Source organism: Mobula hypostoma, chromosome 3 (assembly GCF_963921235.1).
Source record: "Mobula hypostoma chromosome 3, sMobHyp1.1, whole genome shotgun sequence".
NCBI classification, from domain to species: domain Eukaryota; kingdom Metazoa; phylum Chordata; class Chondrichthyes; order Myliobatiformes; family Myliobatidae; genus Mobula; species Mobula hypostoma.
The window spans coordinates 227618555-227638869 of NC_086099.1; the positions used below are offsets into that span (position 1 = coordinate 227618555).

At 43.4% G+C, this 20315-nt stretch overlaps 1 protein-coding gene across 5 annotated transcripts in view; it reads left to right on the forward strand.

Moving 5' to 3' along the window:
* Positions 1–20315, forward strand: part of hsf1 (heat shock transcription factor 1) — a 161324-nt gene that overhangs the window by 122785 nt on the left and 18224 nt on the right. For all 5 annotated transcript variants that reach the window (XM_063044676.1, XM_063044674.1, XM_063044673.1 and 2 more), the window contains 3 exons: positions 4325–4430; positions 14577–14642; positions 19764–19830. In XM_063044676.1, coding sequence (XP_062900746.1) covers positions 4325–4430; positions 14577–14642; positions 19764–19830 — 239 coding nt within the window. The remainder of the gene's footprint in view (positions 1–4324; positions 4431–14576; positions 14643–19763; positions 19831–20315) is intronic.

A 20315-nucleotide genomic window follows, 5' to 3' on the forward strand; every position in this document is an offset into this window, starting at 1 on the left:
CCAACCCCAAGATGATAGTAATTCAAAGAAAGGACTCCCCCTCATCTTCCACAGTTATTAACTGCATGGCCTTTTACCTTAGTAATGCATGGCTTCAATCTCTGCTTTTTATGGCTGCTTTTTATTCCATATGTTGTCTGCTTGTGTTCATATTTCTATGTGTGTTTGATGGTCTCTTTATGAATTGGAGAGAGAATGTAAACAGCTAGGACTTTTAGACTTTTAGCATGACACTGTCTTGATAATTATAACATGTATCCTGTACAAAATCTCTTTTTGTTAAATTGCTTGGGCCACTTTTGGTGGGTGGTAGACTCAGAAGTCAGAGGAACAAGAACAAGCCATACTTGAGGGCATCAAGTTTGGGAGTAGGAACATCATGTTGGCAGATAAAGTCATAGAGCACTAAGCAGAGACACAGGCCCTTCAGCCCATCTGTTCTATGCCTGCCTGATCTTCTGCCTAGTCTCCTCTAAACCTTTCCTATCCATATATCTGCCCAAGTCATAGAGCACTACAGCACAAAACCAGGCCCTTCAGCCCATCTAGCCAATGACAAACTTTTATTCTGCCTAATCCCATCAGGACCATACAGTGGTGCTAGAAAGTTTGTGAATCCTGTAGAATTTTCTCTATTTCTGCATACATGTGACCTAAAATGTGCTCATATCTTCACGTAAGTTATAAAACTTTATAAAGAGAATCCCATTAAATAAATAACACAGAAAATTATACTTGTTCATTTATTTATTGAGAAAAATGATCCAATATTACATGTATTTGTTGGAAAAAGTATGTGCTTTCTACAAAAGCTTTTTGGAGTTGGGTATTCCAGTCAATGACATAAGATTGGAGGTGTGGGTTGTAGAGGTGCCCTGCCCTATAAAAAAGACACACAAAGTTAGGTTACTGATAGAGCCTGTTCTTCTCAAGAAAGGTCTGTTTCTGTACACAATGCCTCCATCTAAACAACTTTTGGAGGACCTTAGAAGAAGAATTGTAGAGAACCATGAAGCTGGAAAAGGGGCAAAAAGCATTTCTAAAGACCTGAGTGTTTTATCGGTCCACAGTAAGAGAAATTGTCTACAAATGGAGGAAACTCAATACTGTTGCTACTCTCCCTTGGAGGGAGCATCCTGCAAAGGTCACACCTAGAGCACAATGTCCAATGCTGAAGGAGGTGGAAAAAGAACTCTGGAAGTAACAGCAAAAGACCTGCAGAAATCTCTAGAACTTGCTAAAGTCTCTGTTCACGTGTCCAGTATAAGAAAAACACTGAACAAGAATGGTGTTCATGTAAGGACACCACAGAGGAAACCACTGCTCTCCAAAACAAAACATTGCTGTACGATGCTTCTGGGACAATGTTCTGTGAACAGATGAGACGAAAGTTGAACTTTGTGGCAGAAATACATATTGCTATGTTTGGAGGAAAAAGGGCACTGTACACCAACTTAAAAACATGGTGGAAGGAGCATCATGTTTTGAGGGCTGCTTTGCCTCAAAACGTGATGCTTTACCTAGACGGCTTACAATCGTTGGAGTGAACAATGAATTCAAAGTTGCGTCAAAACATTTTACAGGAGAATGTCAGGATAGCAGTCTGTCATTTGAAGCTTAATAGAAGTTGGATAATGCAATAAGACAATGATCTGAAAGACAAGTCAGAGGCTTTTTCCCAGGGCTGAAATGGTTGCCACAAGAGGATACAGGTTTAAAGTGCTGAGGAAGTAGGTACAGAGGAGATGTCAGGGGTAAGTTTTTTACTCAGAGAGTGGTGAGTGCGTGGAATGGGCTGCCGGCAATGGTGGTGGAGGCGGATACGATAGGGTCTTTTAAGAGACATTCAGATAGGTACATGGAGCTTAGTAAAATAGAGGGCTATAGGTAAGCCTAGTAATTTCTAAGGTAGGGACATGTTCGGCACAGCTTTGTGGGCTGAAGGGCCTGTATTGTGCTGTAGGTTTTCTATGTTACAAGAGTAAATCAACAACAGAATGGTTTAAAAGAAGAAAACTTGTCTTTTGGAATGGCTGTGTCAAAGTCCTGACCTTAATCTTACAGAAATGTTGTGGAACGACCTGAAGAAAGCAGTTCATGCAAGGAAGCCCACCAGCATCCCAGAGTTGAAGCAGTTGTGTAAGGAGGAATGGCCTAAATTTTCTCCAAGCCAATGATCAACAGTTACCAGAAACATTTAGTTTACAAGGGTTCCAGTTACTGAAAGCAAAGGTTCACATAGTTTTTCCAACAAATACATGTAATATTGGATCATTTTTCTGAATAAATATATGAAGAAGTATAATGTTTTTTGTGTAATTTATTTAATTGAGTTCTCTTTATTTAGTTTTAGGACTTGCGTGAAGATCTGAGCAGCACACACAAAATGCTGGAGGACTCTGCAGGCCAGGCAGCATCAATGGAAAAAAGTACAGTCAATGTTTCAAGCTGAGACCCTTTGGCAGGATTTCCAGCATCTGCAGATTTTCTCTTTTTTGTGAAGATCTGATCACATTTTGGGTCATAATTATGCAGAAATAGAGAAAATTCTACAGGGTTCACAAACTTCCTAGTACCACTATAGCCCACTATGCCTCTCTCATCCATAGACTTATCCAAATTTCTCTTCAACTTTACAATTAAGTTTGCAGCTAGCAGCTCATTCCATTATCTGCACCACCCTCTGAGTGAAGAAGATCCCCCTCGGGTTCCCCTTAAATATTTCCTTTTTCACCCTTAACCTAGTCTCACCCACTAGGTTATGAGGGGGGAAAACCTACAAGCATTCACTCCATCTTTACCCCTTATAATTTCGTATACTACTTTCAAATCTCTCCTCATTCTCCTTCACACCAGGGAATAAAGTCCTCACCTATTGAACCCTTCCCGATAACTCCGGTCCTCAACTCCCAGCAGCATCCTTGTAAATCTTCCCTGTACTTTTTCAATCTTAGAGCACAGGAGAATGAGGGGTGTCCTCAGAAAATCCATGTAATCATCATAAGGTTATGATACGGTGGATAGGCATAGTCTTTTCTCCGGGGTTGGGGGGGGGGGTCTAAAACAAGAAAGAACAGTTACAAGACAAGAGGAGGAAGAACTAAGAGACGCAAGAGGTAACTTGACACAGAGGGTAATAAGTAGCTGGTATGAGCTGCAGAGGAAATTCTTTCTTTCTTTATTAGTTTTTTTATTGATTTAAAAGAAACACAAGTACAAACAAGAGGAGAATTATCTCCAAAAAATATATACGTATATATTAATAACAATACAAACCCGAGATTAAGGTAGACATTATCAAAATCATACATATTGTTAAGTTAGTGTAAAATATATAATTTCTAAAAAAAGGAAATTCTTGAGGCGGATGTGGTTGCAACATATCTAACAGGCATTTGGCTAGGTGCTTGGAGGATAATGGGCCAAACTTAGAAAACTGGACCAGGAAGGAAGATTCTGTGGTTGGCATGCTGTATTACTCTGACTCCTGTGCCATTTAAAGAAAACTATTCAATCCCATTTGCCACCACCTCCCTTGATATCTTTTATTCTGAAACTATGATCCCCCAAATATTAGAATGTTAAATTTATTATCAAAGTACATATTGGTTACCATATACAATCCTGAGGTTAAGTTTCTTGCAGTAAGTTAGCTTTTGCCATCTGTTGGGTTTTCAGTATCAGCTCTGCTCAGGATTGTTCATTCTCCAGAGGAAAACTACTGCACAAGGACAGTGTGAGGGAGGAAGCTTGGGCATTCTCACCCACAGCCACTGGCATGCTGTGTGGTGTGGTAGTAGCGGTGTAATTCACTGGATGAATATGCTGCTTTATATTGGATGCTGTCCAAGTTGCATGCCATCTTGGACAATGTCTCCCATCCACTACATAATGTACTGGGTGGGCACAGGAGTACATTCAGCCAGAGACTCATTCCACCGAGATGCAACACAGAGCGTCATAGGAAGTCATTCCTGCCTGTGGCCATCAAACTTTACAGCTCCTCCCTTGGAGGATCAGACACCTTGAGCCAATTGGCTGGTCCTGGACTTATTTCCTGGCATAATTTACATATTACTATTTAACTATTTATGGTTTTATTACTATTTAATTACTTATGGTGCAACTGTAACGAAAACCAATTTCCCCCAGGATCAATAAAGTATGACTATAACTAGTTATCTAAATTCACATGGGACATTTTGTGCTGCTTGGAAATTTAAAGGTGAGGAGAGTGATGAAGTCAACGTGATATAAAACAGAAAATGTCTAAATATCTAGCTGTTATTTAATAAAAGTATTTCTTTTTTCTTTACATGCACAGAAGTGATCTGTACAATCACTTGGATCGAATTGATTCCAGCCTGGATAACCTACAGAACTTATTATCAGGACAGACTTTCAGCATGGAATCCAGCACTCTGTTAGATGTAAGTTTGTTTGTGTTATTTCCAGGTTATTGAATGTCATCTGATGGGTACAGAAAGGTAGCAAGCCCTTCTACAGGCTACTACATTCACTTCCTCTGAACCCAACTGCAACACAGTGGGTTGCCTCTGTCTGAGCCAGATGCCGTTGTTACTCCCAAGGCACCAACACACGATCCAGACCAATGCAGCATGGTAGCATAGCGGTTAGTGCAATCACTTTACAGTGCCAGCGATATCCAGTTGGCATTTGATTCCTGCCACTGGCTGTAAGGAGTTTGGACATCCCATGACCGTGTAGGTTCGCTCCAGGTGCTCTGGTTTCCTCCCATATTACAATGATGTACAGATAGGGTTTAGATCAGGGTTAACAAGTTGTGGGCATGCTATGTTGGCGCCGGAAGCGTGGCAACATTTGCAAGCTGCTTCCAGCACATCCTCAAATTATGTTGGATGTTGACGCAAAAGATGTATTTTACTGTGTTTCAGGGTGCATGTGACAAATAAAGCAAATCTTATTTTAGCCAATGCAGCCAGAAAATGGCTGCCAGATTTTCTAACTGATGTGACTTTACTGAAATGTTTTATTAGCATCCTATAGCATTCTCTATAATTGCAAATTCTTATTCTGGCTAACCATAGACCAGAAGGCATAGGAACAAAATTAGGTCATTTAGGCCATTGAGTCTGCTCCATCATTCAATCATGGCTGATCCTCTTTTCCTCTCCTCAGTCCCACTCCCCAGACTTCTCCCTGTAACCTTTGATGCTGTGTCCAATCAAGTACCTATCAAGCTCTACCTTAAGTACACCCAACAACCTGGCCTCCACAGCTGCCTGCGGTAACAAGTTCCACAAATTCACCACCCTCTGGCTCAAGAAAATTCTCTGCAATGAACGCCCCTCTATCTTGAGGCTGTGTCCTCCTGTCCAAGACTCCCCCACCATGGGAAACATCCTTTCCACATCAACTCTGTCTAGGCCTTTCAATGTTCAAAAGGTTTCAAAGAGATCCCCCCTCATCCTTCTAAATTCCAGCGAGTACAGACCCAAAGCCATTAAATGTTCCTCGTGTGATGATCTTATCATTCCCAGAATCATCTTTGTGAACCTGCTCTGAACCCTCTCCAATGCCAGCACATCTTTTCTCAGATGAGGGGCCCAAAACTGTTCACAATACTCAAGGTGAGGCCTTACCAGTGCCTTATAAAGCCTCAGCATCACACCCCTGTTCTTGTCTTCAAGCCCTCTTGAAATGAATGCTAACATTGCATTTGTCTTCCTCACCACTGACTCAACCTGCAAGTTAACCTTCAGGGTGCTCTGTACAGGAACCCCCAAGTCCCTTTGCATCTCAGGTTTTTAGATTTTCTCTCCATTTAGAAAATAGTCTGCACATTTATTTCTACTACCAAAGTGCATGATCATGCATTTTCCAATATTGTATTTCATTTGACACTTTCTTGCCCATTTTCCTAATCTGTGTAAGTCCTTCTGCATCCTGCCTGTTTCCTCAACACTACCTGCCCCTCCACCAAACTTCATATAAAATGCAAACTTGGCAACAAAGCCGTCTATTCCATCATCTAAATCATTGATGTACAGCATAAAAAGAAGTGATCCCAACACCAGCCCCTGTGGAACACCACTAGCAGCCAACGAGACAAAAATCCTTTTTATTCCCACTCACTGCCTCCTACCAATCAGCCAGTGCTCCATAATAGTAACTTTCCTGTAATACCATGTGCTCTTAACTTGGTAAGCAGCCTCATGTGTGGCACCTTGCCAGAGGCCTTCAGAAAGACTAAATGTACAACATCCACTGCATCCTCTTTATCTATCCTACTTGTAATCTCCTCAAAGAATTCCAACAGGTTTGTCAGGCAGGATTTCCCCTTAAGGAAACCATGCTGTCCTATCTTGTCCTGTGTCACCAAGTACTCCATAACCTCATCCTTAACAATTGACTTCCATGCCTGAGTCCAATGATTTTTGAAAGATCATTACAAATGCCTCCATAATCTCTACCGCTACCTCTTTCAGAGCCTGAGGGTGTAGTTCATCTGGTCCAGGTGACTTGTGTACCTTTAGGTCTTTCAGCGTTTTGAGCACCTTCTCCCTTATAACAGTAACTGCACTCACTTCTCTTCCCTCACACCCTTCAACATCTGGCACACTGCTAGTGTCTTTCAAAGTGAAGACTGATGCAAAGTACTCATTTAGTTCATCCGCCATCTCTTGTTCCCTGTTGTTATTTCTCTAGCCTCATTTTCTAGTGGTCCTATCTCCACTTACATCTCTTATTTTTTACATACTTAAAAAAGCTTTTACTGTCCACTTTGATAGTGTTTGCCAGCTTGCTTTTATATTTGATCTTTTCCCTCCTAAGGATGCTTTTACTTGCTCTCTATAGATTTTCAAAAGCTTCCCGCTAATTTTTGCTTTGTTCTATGCCCTCTCTTTTACTTTTACATTAACTTTGAGTTTCCCTGTCAGCCACAGTTGTACTATTTTGCCATTTGAGAATTGCTTCATTTTTGGAATGCATCTATCCTGTGCCTTCTTTGTTTTTTCCAGCAATTGACACCATTGCTGCCCTGCTGTCATCCCCACCAGCATCTCCTTCCCGTTTACTTCTGCCAACTCCTCTCTCATACCACTGTAATTTCATTTACTCCACTGAAATACTGCTATGTCAGACTTTATTTTCTTGCTATCAAGTTTCAAGTTGAACTCAATCAAATTGTGATCACTGCCTCCTGACAATTCTTTTACCTTAAGCTCTCTAATCACCTCCAGTCTATTACATAACACCCCAATAGTTGACTCCCTAGTAGGCTCAACAACAATTGCCCTAAAAAGCCATCTCGTGTGTATTCAACAAACTCACTCTCTGGAGATCCATTACCAACCCGATTTTCCCAATCGACCTGCATATTGAAATCTCCCATGATTATCATAAAATTGCCCTTTTGACATGACTTTTCTATTTCCCATTGTAATCTGTGGCCCACATCCCAGCTACTTTTGGGAGGCCTGTGTACAACTGCCATCAGGGTCCTTTTACTCTTGCAGTTTCTTAACTCAACCCTCAAGGATTCAGCATCTTCCGATGCTAGGTCACATCTTTTTCCAGCAGAACCACGCCACGCCCTTCCGCCCACCTACCTTCCTATCCCTCTGATACAACGTGAAACCATGGACATTTAGCTCCCAACTACAGCCATTCTTCAGCCACAGTTTAATGATGGCCATGACAACTTCTAATAGTGCAACAAGATGATCCACTTAATTTCTTGTACTCCAAGCATTGAGATATAACACTTTGCAGTTATATTGAAGGCAAGACAGTGACTATACTGCATTAGGAGTTTAAGAGATTTGGTATGTCAACAAATACACCCAAAAATTAATATAGATGTACTGTGGAGAGCATTCTGACAGGCTGCATCACTGTCTGGTATGGAGGGCTACTGCACAGGACCGAAAGAAGCTGCAGAGGGTTATAAATTTAGTTGGCTCCATCTTGGGTACTAGCCCACAAAGTAGCCAGGACATCTTCAGGGAGCGGTGTCTCAGAAAGGCAGTGTCCATTATTACGGACCTCCAGCACCCAGGGCATGCCCTTTTCTCACTGTTACCATCAGGTAGGAGGTACAGAAGCTGAAGGCACACACTCAGTGATTCAGGAACAGCTTCTTCCCCTCTGCCATCCGATTCCTAAATCAGCGAAACTGAAGTGTGCTTTTATCCTTTCAAAGTTCAAAATAGATTTATTAGCAACGTACTTACATGTCATACTGGGATTCATTTTCTACTATAAGTCCATAATCAAACAATAACTTAACTACAATAGAATCAATGAGACCGTACTAACTTGAGCATTAAACTAGTGTGCAACAATACGAAAAGAAAGAAATAATATAAATAAATAAATAAGCAATAAATATTGAGAACATGAGAGTCCTTGAAAGTGAGTCTGTAGATATTGCAGAGGGATGCAGATTCCTCTTTGGTGATTTTCGGACTTACTAACCTCCCAGAGGGTTAAAGTCTATCTCTTGATCATCTTAAGTTGAAGATTTACTGTATCTGATATTTCACCTACACTCAACCAGTCAACCCACACCTCTGTCAGAGCGGTCAAGTGTTAGTGGCTTTTAGTTAATATCATTCATTTCACAAAATCAGCAAGACTCTTGAAACAATTGGCAAGCTTTCATTCATGTATTAAATGCAGTTTTATCACAATGGGTTCCACAGTAGCATAGCAGTTAGCGTGATGCTATTATAGCTCGGGAATCAAAGCTTAGTTCTGGCGCCATCTGTAAGGAGCCCCTGTATGTCCTCCCCGTGGAATGTGTGGGTTTTCCCCCGGTTGCTTTGGTTCCCCCTCCACAGTCCAAAAGACATACGGTCATTGTAAATTGTCCCGTGATCAGGTAAGGGTTAAATCAAAATTGTCTGGGGCTGCTGGGGCAATGCGACTCAAAGAGCTGGAAGGACCTACTCAACACTGTATTGCTAAATAAATAATCTTATAGAAGCGAGCAACACAGGAACAGGCATTTTTAGCCACCTCATCCCTTTTGCCCACATTAGATCCATACCCCTTGACACCTTTCCCATCCAAGTAAGTGTCCAAATGCCTTTTTGCCTATTGCAATTGTATCTGCCTCCATCATTTCCTCTGGCAGCTTGTCCCACATAATCACCACTCTGTATGAAAGCTTACACTTCACATCTTTAAATGTCTCCCCTCTCACCTTAAATCAGTCCCCTCTAGTTCTATATGACCCTGCCTTGGGGAAAAGGTACCATCTATGCTCCACAATTTTATAAACTTCTGTAAGAACCTGTATGTTCAGCATTCAATACTGTGATCCCCTCCGAGCTGATCGCCAAACTTGGCTAGCTTGGTATCAGCTCATCCCTCTGCAATTGGACCTTGGACTTTCTGACTAACAGACCCCAATCTGTTAAGTTAGACAACCTCTCCTCCTCCATTCTCACCCTGAATACTGGCATGCCTCAAGGCTGTGTGCTGAGCCCTCTTCTGTACTCCCTTTTCACCTATGACTGTGTTCCTGTACATGGTTCTAACTCCATAATAAAGTTCACAGATGACACCATGGTGGTTGGCCTGATCAGAGGGGATGAAGAGATGACCTACAGGGACGAGGTCCAGCACCTGGCCGTGTGGTGTGCCGACAACAACCTGGTCCTTAACACCCAGAAGACCAAGGAGATCATTGTGGACTTCAGGCATGCTAGGAGCCACACGCATGTCCCCATCTACATCAATGGAGCTGTAGTGGAGCGCGTATCAAGCTTCAAATTCTTTGGTGTCCACATTTCCGAGGATCTCACCTGGTCCCTGAACTCCTCCATCCTGCCTTTATTTTCTGCGGAGCATCAAGAAAGCTCAACTCTGTCCGAGGATACAGACGGACTTTTACCGCAGTACCATTCAGAGCATACTCACCAGCTGCATCTTAGTGTGGTATGGCAATTGTCCTGTATCGGTCCGCAAAGCACTCCAGCGGGTGGTGAAAACTGCCCAGCAGATTATCAGCACCCAATTGGCCACCATTAAGAACACTTACCATAAATGCTGCCTGGGCAGGGCGAAAAACGTTATCAAGGATGCATCTCACCCTAACCATGGACTTTTTACTCTCCTCCCTTCTGGTAGGCGCTACAGGAGCCTCTGCTCCTGCACCAGCAGGCACAGGAAGAGCTTCTTCCCTGAGGCTGTGATCCTGATGAACCTCACATCACAGCGATAAGCAGTATTGCATCCATATTGTACTGTCTCAGTACTTCCTATATTTTGTATGCTGTAGCACTTTTTTATTCGCAGTTATTTTGTAAATAATCCTACTCTTTTGCGCTTCTGGTCAGATGCTAATTGCATTTCATTGGCTTTGTATCTGTACTCAGCACAATGACAATAAAGTTGAATCTAATATAATAATTGCAAATTTCTCATCTTCTGAAAGTGAGGAGTGTTAGGAAGTAAGTATGGTATAGGATTAAAATAATATCCCCTTCTACATCCAGGCACGTTTCCTCCTTTATCGTTGAGCAGTCCTACCTCACTCCAATCATCCTCCTATTCTTCATATACAGTACATGTAGAACACCTTGGCGTTTTCCTTAATCCTATTTTCTATGTTTCTATGTTTCTCAACAAGGCTTTCTCATGCCCCTTCTAACTCTCCCAAGTTCCTTCTTAAGCTCCTTACTTGGCTACCTTGTATCTCTCAAAGAACCCAATACAAGGGAGAAGGTGCTCAAAAAGCTGAAAGACCTAAAAGTACATAAGTCACCCAGACCAGATGAACTGCACCCTAGGGTTCTGAAAGAGGTAGCGTTAGAGATTGTGGCAGCATTAGAAATGATCTTTCAAAAATCTTTGGACTCTGGCATAGTGCCAGAGGACTGGAAAATTGCAAATGTTACTCCACTCTGTAAGAAAGGAGGAAGGCAGCAAAAGGGAAATTATAGCCTAGTTAGCCTGACCTCAGTGGTTGGGAAGATGTTAGAGTGAATTGTTAAGGATGAGGTTATGGAGTACTTGGTGACACAGGACAAGATTGGACAAAGTCAGCATGGAAAATCCTGCCTGACAAACGTGTTGGAATTCTTTGAGGAGATTACAAGTAGGATAAATAAAGGAGATACAGTGGATGTTCTATATTTGGACTTCCAGAAGGCCTCTGACAAGGTGCCACATATGAGGCTGCTTACTAAGTTAAGAGCCTATGGTATTACAGGAAAGTTACTAACATGGTTGGAGCATTGGCTGATCAGAAGAAGGCAGCGAGTGGGAGTAAAAGCATCTTTGTCTGATTGGCTGCCAGTGACTAGTGGTGTTCTGCAGCAGTTGGTGTTGGGACCACTTATTTTTATGCTGTACATAAATGATTTAGATGATGAAATGTTGCTATGTTGCCAAGTTTGCAGATGATATGAAGATTGGTGGAGGGGCAGGTACTGTTGAGGAAACAGGTAGGATGCAAAAGGACTTACACAGATCAGGAAAATGGGAAAGTAAGTGTCAAATGAAATAATGTTGGAAAATGCATGGTCATGTACTTTGGTAGTAGAAATAAATGTGTAGACTATTTTCTAAACGGGGAGAAAATCCAAAAATCTGAGATGCAAAGGGACTTGGGAGTCCTTGTACCCCTGAAGGTTAACTCGCAGGTTGAGTCAGTGGCGAGGAAGGCAAATGCAATGTCATTTCAAGAGGTCTAGAATACAAGAGCAGAGATGTGATGCTGAGGCTGTATAGGCACTTATGAGGCCTCATCTTGAGTATTGTGAACAGTTTTGGGCTCCTCATTTTAGAAGAGATGTGCTGGCATTCGAGAGGGTCCAGGGGAGGTTCACAAGGATGATTATATGTGCAGCTGTGGAAGCCAGGTGGTTGGGTGTATTTAAGGCAGAGATTGATAGGTTCTTGATTGGACATTGCATCAAAGATTATGGGGAGAAAGCTGGGAAATGGGGTTGAGGAGGAGGAAAAATAAAGGATCAGCCATGATTGAATGGCGGAGCAGACTCAATGGGCCAAATGAACTAATTTTGCTCCTGTGTCTTATAACCCTGTCTAATTTTTGCTTTCTAAGCCTTAAGTGCGCTTCCTTTCTCCTCTTGACTAAATGTTCCACCTCTCTCATCAAACATGGTTGCTTCACCCTGCTATCCTTTCCCTACCTCAAAGGGACAAACCATTTTGTAATCTTATTGTTGTCCACAGAATCTTCTGTCTAATCTCTTAACTAATGAATCCACTATCACTATTGGTGTCTACTTCTCTTCTGAGCCACAGAGCCAGTCTCAATGCCAGAGACCTGCCCACTGTGGCTTTCCCTTGGTAAGTCAAACCCTCAGCAAAATCCAAAGCAGTATACTTGTATTGAGGACAATGACCACAGGGTACCCTGCACTGTCTGCCTTTCCTCTTTCCTCCTGTCAATTAGCCGGCTATCAACCCCTCAGCCTCCTGAATGGTCCTTAGTTCATCCAGCTCCCTGTTGTGGCCAGTCACACCACTTGCAAGTGGAATCATGAAGGACACTGGAGGTCTCCCTGATTCCCCACATCATAGAAGAGGAACCTACCATATCTCTGCCATTCCAACTGCTCTACCTGATCAGGAGGCAAAGAAAGAAACCTTAATTGCACCACCTCCTCTTCACACTGAAGCCTTAGCTCTCTGCTCTAACAGTGCTCCATTCCAACTATGGCTGCTCCAAAATGGCCACTATGCTATGTACCTCTTTTAGGACAGGGGTCCCCAACCTTTTTTGCACTGCGGACCGGTTTAATATTGACAATATTCTTGCGGACCGGCCGAACCGGGGGGGGGGGGGGGGGCGCGTAGGGTTGCCAATGGACAAGAGTAGCAGTCAAATACATCTGTTTACCCCAAAAAAAGACTACAATGACCATGAAGCCTTGCGCGGGCACCAGTGTGCATGTGCGTTGTGACCTGCTGATTTTTTTTTTTCCCCCGCAAATCCTTTTTGGCGATTCTGTTTGGGGGGTGGGGGGTGTTAATCACGACTGGAATATAGTTGACAAGTGGCTAATACGCTCAATTTCGTTTCTAAAAGGGTTTATGTAACGAATTTAATATTAAACACACAGCGCATACTTTTCTCGCATGAATATAGTGACAAGACAATTATCAGGGGAGCTTGAAGTAAGTGTTGAACGAACTTCCAGTAGAAGTGGCAGAAGCAGGTTCGATTTTATCATTTAAAGAAAAATTGGATAGGTATTTGGACAGGAAAGGAATGGAGGGTTATGGGCTGTGTGCAGGTCGGCGTGACTAGGTGAGAGTAGCGTTCGGCACGGACTAGAAGAGCAGAGATGGCCTATTTCCGTGCTGTAATTATTATATGGTTATATAAGTAAGTCAATAGCATCATAACATTTTAAGTAATGTTTGGATATTAAACACACAGCGCATATTTTCCCCATATAAACATATAAAATCATTGCAGCACACCAATATCGCTGAATCAGTGGGAACCCCGGGCTTGTTTCCCCGCAGCAACACGGTCCTATCGAGGGGTGATGGGAGACAGCGATACTCGAAGGGGGTTCCTTATGTCCAGTCTATTCCGCAATTTAGTTTTCGTTGCATTCATTGTAGAAAACTCCGCTTCGCAGAAAAATGTCGGAAATAGAAGGAACATTTTCAGTGCTTTTGTGGCTATCTCAGGATATTTATCCTTAACTTTGATCCAGAATGCCGACAGAGATCTTACGTCAAACATACTTTTCAGCCCGCCGTAATTTGCAAGCTCTAGGAGTTGATCTCCTTCCCGCGCTGACATGGATGACGCGCGGGTAATGACCTTGCGTGCGTAATGGCTCAAAAGTGGCCATGACTGGAAATGAGGAAAGGTCCAGCTGACTCCTGTCGCCAAATCATATCGTTTCCTCGCAGCCTGGTAGCACATGCTTTGCGGCCCAGTGGTTGGGGACCGCTGTTTTAGGAAACAGCAAATCCAGAGACCTACCTTGTTTCAAAACTCACACCCCTTGCTCCTGATGAGTGAAAGTTTTGAGATTTACTAAATTATTGCCACTTTAACTTCTTTTATTTCTCTGTAATGCATTGAGGAACCATAATTACTAAGGTTTTCTTTGATACTGTCTCATTCAATAACTGCAGATTAATCCATTGAACCAGTGATTTGGCCACCAATAGCTTGAGCAGTTAGAAATTCTGACAATGCTCTCATTAGTCATATCCTATGAACAAAATGTTAAGTGAAGTATGTTAGCACATTTTTCTGTGGGTTGTGAGTTTAAATCTCACTCCAAAGTAGGACAGTAAAAGGATTGCTGTGCTTTCCACTGAAACTGCTGACATTCGGAGGTGTAAAAGGCAAATTGGAAACATAGGGTAATTTTCTATATTTCTAAATGTCTGTGGCCTTGTTTCCCCAGTGGTGGTTGTCCATCGTGTCCAACAATGACAGGAAACCTGTGCGGGGCAGTTTTTAAAGTGGAATAGCCATTGCGCTGGGCTATTTCCACTCTCTTGACCTCGGAAGTCCAGGTCACGTGGCACAAACCTTCATTTGATATCACTGCATAAATCTGTTGGTTTCTTATCTGCAGCTGTTCAACCCATCACTGTCTGCTGTCGACTTGAATTTGCCAGACGTGGAAGGCAACCTTGCTGCAGTAAGTACCCAGCAGTTTGCTTCAAGCTTTATGCTAAATTAAAGAGGTGGAGGCAAGCCGTGGGAGGAAAGTGGGGAGGCGGATTGTGCAAAGTGTTCAGATCCTGTCTTCTCTAAATGCTGAGAGCTTTCTTCCTTATTAACCTTTTAGTCAACTGTTGTTGTTAACGAATTTTCCGTCCATTCCTCTGTTTTTGCCAATGAGATGATTTTTAGGTTTGGGAATCTTTTTTAACTTAACATGCTATTGAGACTTGAGATCAGTATAATCCTGTCGGTTAAGTAAGCAGTACTACGCAGCCCAGCTAACCTCTCTCCACTCACCCAGGCCATTTCCTTGTTGTTTCTTCTTGAACTTGACTGTCTACTGCCATTTTGCCTGTGACATGTCCTGTCTCTATCCCTCCTTCAATTCATTTGTTATGAAAGCTGTCATCTGTGTCCTTATTACACTGAGATGTCGCATTTCCCCATTCACTCTGAACATAGCTCATACAACCTTTATGCCAAATGGAACTCATGATCATACCTGTACTTGCTCTCCCACACTGGCAAAGTCCCACTTTGAAATCATAATCATTTGTCTTTGTTTCAGTATCTCCATGTAATCCACAGATAATTTGCATTGGCCTTTGAATGTTCTCCAGTGTAATTGCTCCATCATTAGTAGCCACATCTCCCAATGTCTCTATTCTTAAATTGCTCCTTAAAACCCATCTCTCTGACCAAGCTTCCAGTCACCTATCCAAAAGGATCCTTTCTGGCATGCTTTAAAGTGATAATAATTGCTCTGTTGCTGCAATAGAGGCTCCAAGAAAACATGCTTCTGTTGTTAAAGGTTAGCTAGAGTTAGAGATCATTTTCTGGGCCATTATAGCCTGAAATTATCTTAGACAGTGTTTGGTCTTTCTTGCCTGCCTCCTTTTTAATTGTCAAATGCCCTGCATTTGGCTTTGGTCTGCTCTACTAATATAGAACGTAAAACACTACAGCTACAATGTTGTGCCAACCACTTAACCTACTTTTAAGATCAACTTAACCTTCCCTCCTGCATAGTCTTCTGTTTTTCTATCATCCCTGTGCATATCTAAGAGTATTTTGAATGACTCTAATGTATCTGCCTCTACCACCACCCTGGAGAGTATTGCGTACACCCACCATTCTCTGTGTTTAAAAAAAACACTACCTCTGACACACCCCTCCCTATACCTTAAAACTGTGCCCCCTTGTATTAGCTATTTCCACTCTGGGAAAATGTCTCTGACTATCCACGATCTATGCCTCTTATCAAGTCACCCTTCATCCTCCTCCCTCCTAGAGAAAAGCCCTAGCTGACTCAAACTTTCTTCATAAGACATGCTCTCCAATCCAGGCAGCACCCTGGTAAATCTCCTCTGCACTTTCTCTAAAGCGTCTACATCCTTCCTACACACCATTCCTATTGTGGTCTAACCGATATAAACTAGCTTCTACAGATACTGAGTATCTATTCACCATCTTCCAAGCAATGACATTACTGTCTGTCTTTGTCTGATGCCTGGGCACAGTAGTTTCAAGAATATGTCTCAAGTTGCAGTCGATAGTTTGATTTTCCTCTCAAACCACAACAATCTGAGCAAGACTGTGTACGGTCTACTCTGGCTAATACGAGAGGACATGATTTTAAGGTGATTGGAGGAAAGTACAGATGGGATGTCACAGGTTTTTTTTTACACCAGGTGGTGTGCAGAGAATGCCCTGCCAGTGGTGATGATAGAGGTACTCTTAGATGGGCACATTGATGATAGAAAAATGGAGGGCTATGTGGGAGGGAAAGGATAGATTGATCTTAGAGTAGGTTCAAAGGTTGGCACAACATCTTGGGCCGAAGGGCCTGTACTATGCTGTGATGTTCTATATTCTAAAATGTGACCAATCAACAAATACCTAATGGAGCCCCAAGGAGTCATAAAACTCAACAACTTATTAGAGATAAACAACAGGAATTCTGCAGATGCTGGAAATTCAAGCAACACACATCAAAGTTGCTGGTGAACGCAGCAGGCCAAGCAGCATCTCTAGGAAGAGGTACAGTCGACGTTTCAGGCCGAGACCCTTCGTCAGGACTAACTGAAGGAAGAGTGAGTAAGGGATTTGAAAGCTGGAGGGGGAGGGGGAGATGCAAAATGATAGGAGAAGACAGGAGGGGGAGGGATAGAGCCGAGAGCTGGACAGGTGATAGGCAAAAGGGGATACGAGAGGATCATGGGACAGGAGGTCCGGGAAGAAAGACGGGGGGGGCGGTGACCCAGAGGATGGGCAAGAGGTATATTCAGAGGGACAGAGGGAGAAAAAGGAGAGTGAGAGAAAGAATGTGTGCATAAAAATGAGTAACAGATGGGGTACGAGGGGGAGGTGGGGCCTAGCGGAAGTTAGAGAAGTCAATGTTCATGCCATCAGGTTGGAGGCTACCCAGACGGAATATAAGGTGTTGTTCCTCCAACCTGAGTGTGGCTTCATCTTTACAGTAGAGGAGGCCGTGGATAGACATGTCAGAATGGGAATGGGATGTGGAATTAAAATGTGTGGCCACTGGGAGATCCTGCTTTCTCTGGCGGACAGAGCGTAGATGTTCAGCAAAGCGGTCTCCCAGTCTGCGTCGGGTCTCACCAATATATAAAAGGCCACATCGGGAGCACCGGACGCAGTATATCACCCCAGTCGACTCACAGGTGAAGTGATGCCTCACCTGGAAGGACTGTTTGGGGCCCTGAATGGTGGTGAGGGAGGAAGTGTAAGGGCATGTGTAGCACTTGTTCCGCTTACACGGATAAGTGCCAGGAGGGAGATCAGTGGGGAGGGATGGGGGGGACGAATGGACAAGGGAGTTGTGTAGGGAGCGATCCCTGCGGAATGCAGAGAGAGGGAGGGAGGGAAAGATGTGCTTAGTGGTGGGATCCCGTTGGAGGTGGCAGAAGTTACGGAGAATAATATGTTGGACCCGGAGGCTGGTGGGGTGGTAGGTGAGGACCAGGGCAACCCTATTCCTAGTGGGGTGGTGGGAGGATGGAGTGAGAGCAGATGTACGTGAAATGGGGGAGATGCGTTTAAGAGTAGAGTTGATAGTGGAGGAAGGGAAGCCCCTTTCTTTAAAAAATGAAGACATCTCCCTCGTCCTAGAATGAAAAGCCTCATCCTGAGAGCAGATGCGGCGGAGACGGAGGAATTGCGAGAAGGGGATGGCGTTTTTGCAAGAGACAGGGTGAGAAGAGGAATAGTCCAGATAGCTGTGAGAGTCAGTAGGCTTCCCTTCCTCCACTATCAACTCTGCTCTTAAACGCATCTCCCCCATTTCACGTACATCTGCTCTCACTCCATCCTCCCACCACCCCACTAGGAATAGGGTTCCCCTGGTCCTCACCTACCACCCCACCAGCCTCCGGGTCCAACATATTATTCTCTGTAACTTCCGCCACCTCCAACGGGATCCCACCACTAAGCACATCTTTCCCACCCCCCCTCTGCATTCCGCAGGGATCGCTCCCTACACAACTCCCTTGTCCATTCGTCCCCCCCATCCCTCCCCACTGATCTCCCTCCTGGCACTTATCCGTGTAAGCGGAACAAGTGCTACACATGTCCTTACACTTCCTCCCTTACCACCATTCAGGGCCCCAAACAGTCCTTCCAGGTGAGGCATCACTTCACCTGTGAGTCGACTGGGGTGATATACTGCGTCTGGTGCTCCCGATGTGGCCTTTTATATATTGGTGAGACCCGACGCAGACTGGGAGACCGCTTTGCTGAACATCTACGCTCTGTCCGCCAGAGAAAGCAGGATCTCCCAGTGGCCACACATTTTAATTCCACATCCCATTCCCATTCTGACATGTCTATCCACGGCCTCCTCTACTGTAAAGATGAAGCCACACTCAGGTTGGAGGAACAACACCTTATATTCCGTCTGGGTAGCCTCCAACCTGATGGCATGAACATTGACTTCTCTAACTTCCGCTAGGCCCCACCTCCCCCTCGTACCCCAGCTGTTACTCATTTTTATGCACACATTCTTTCTCTCACTCTCCTTTTTCTCCCTCTGTCCCTCTGAATATACCTCTTGCCCATCCTCTGGGTCCCCCCCCCCCCCGCCTTTCTCCCTAGGCCTCCTGTCCCATGATCCTCTCGTATCCCCTTTTGCCTATCACCTGTCCAGCTCTCGGCTCTATCCCTCCCCCTCCTGTCTTCTCCTATCATTTTGCATCTCCCCCTCCCCCTCCAGCTTTCAAATCCCTTACTCACTCTTCCTTCAGTTAGTCCTGACGAAGGGTCTCGGCCTGAAACGTCGACTGTACCTCTTCCTAGGGATGCTGATTGGCCTGCTGCGTTCACCAGCAACTTTGATGTGTGTAACTTATTAGAGATTGTTGTCTTCGGTGTTACTTTACAGAGGATAGACCCAGCCCAGGCATATTGCTATTGCCTGCATTTGTGAACTTTAAAATGTACTTTAAGTTCGAAGTAAATTTATTATCAAAGTACTGTATATATGTCACCATATACAACCACAAGATTTACTTCCTTGTGAGCATTCACAATAAATCCAAAGAAAAATAGAATAGAATCAATGAAAAACCGCACCCAACGAGACAGACAAACAACCAATGTGCAAGAGACAAGCTGTGCAAGTATGAAAGAGGAAAAAATAATAATAATAAATAAATATCGAGAAAATGAGATGAAGAGCCCTTGAAAGTGAGTCCATTGGTTGTGGGAACATTTTATGATGGGACAAGTGAAGATGAGTGAAGTTATTCCCTGTGGTTCAAGAGCCTGATGCTTCAGGGGAAATAATTATTCCTGAACCTGGTGCTGTGAGTTCTGAGGTTCCTTTACCTTCTTCCTGATGGCCATAGTGAGAAGAGAGCATGGCCTAAGGGGGGGTTCTTGATGGTGGATGCTGCTGTCCTGCAACAACGCTATGTGTAGATGTGCTCAATGGTGGGGAGGTCTTTACTCATGATGGACTGGACCGTATCCGCTACTTCTTGTAGGAATTTCCGTTCAAGAGTGTCTCCACTTTATTGAGATGTATTTAAGAATTTGATAAAATAATTTTGTCCATGTTACCCCTATCTCTCCACAGATGCAGGATCTATTGGGCTCACAGGAACAGAGATATTCAGAGATACAAACAAACACAGAAGATACAGGTAATGTAAAGACCGCTGAATGTCAATAAACCTATGGTCAGATTTGTCCCAAATACTCGCCGGTTTGAATCAGAATTTCTTCAGTTTCTTGTAGCGGGCAGGATTTCCCATTATCTGGTTTTCTTCTCAAGGCACTCTACAGCTACACAGGAGTTATAGAGTTCCTCTTAAAAGTATTCAGTCCCCAACCCTTTGTTCACCTAACTAAATATTACAATATTACAACAAATATTACCAGGGGATTTAGATCAGTTTAACTGATAATTTTTATTTGTGAATCACATGCTCCTTTTTCACAGTAGAGCCCAAAAGGCAGGAAAAATTGTAAAGCATGAAAAACTGAACATTCAAAGACTGAAATGTCAGCAGTTCAAAAGTATTCATCCCCCTTTACTCAGTACCTAGTTGATTACAGCCAGTAGTCTTTTTTTTTTTGGATAAGTCTCTATTAGCTTTGCACAACATGATGGAGCAAGATTTGCCCA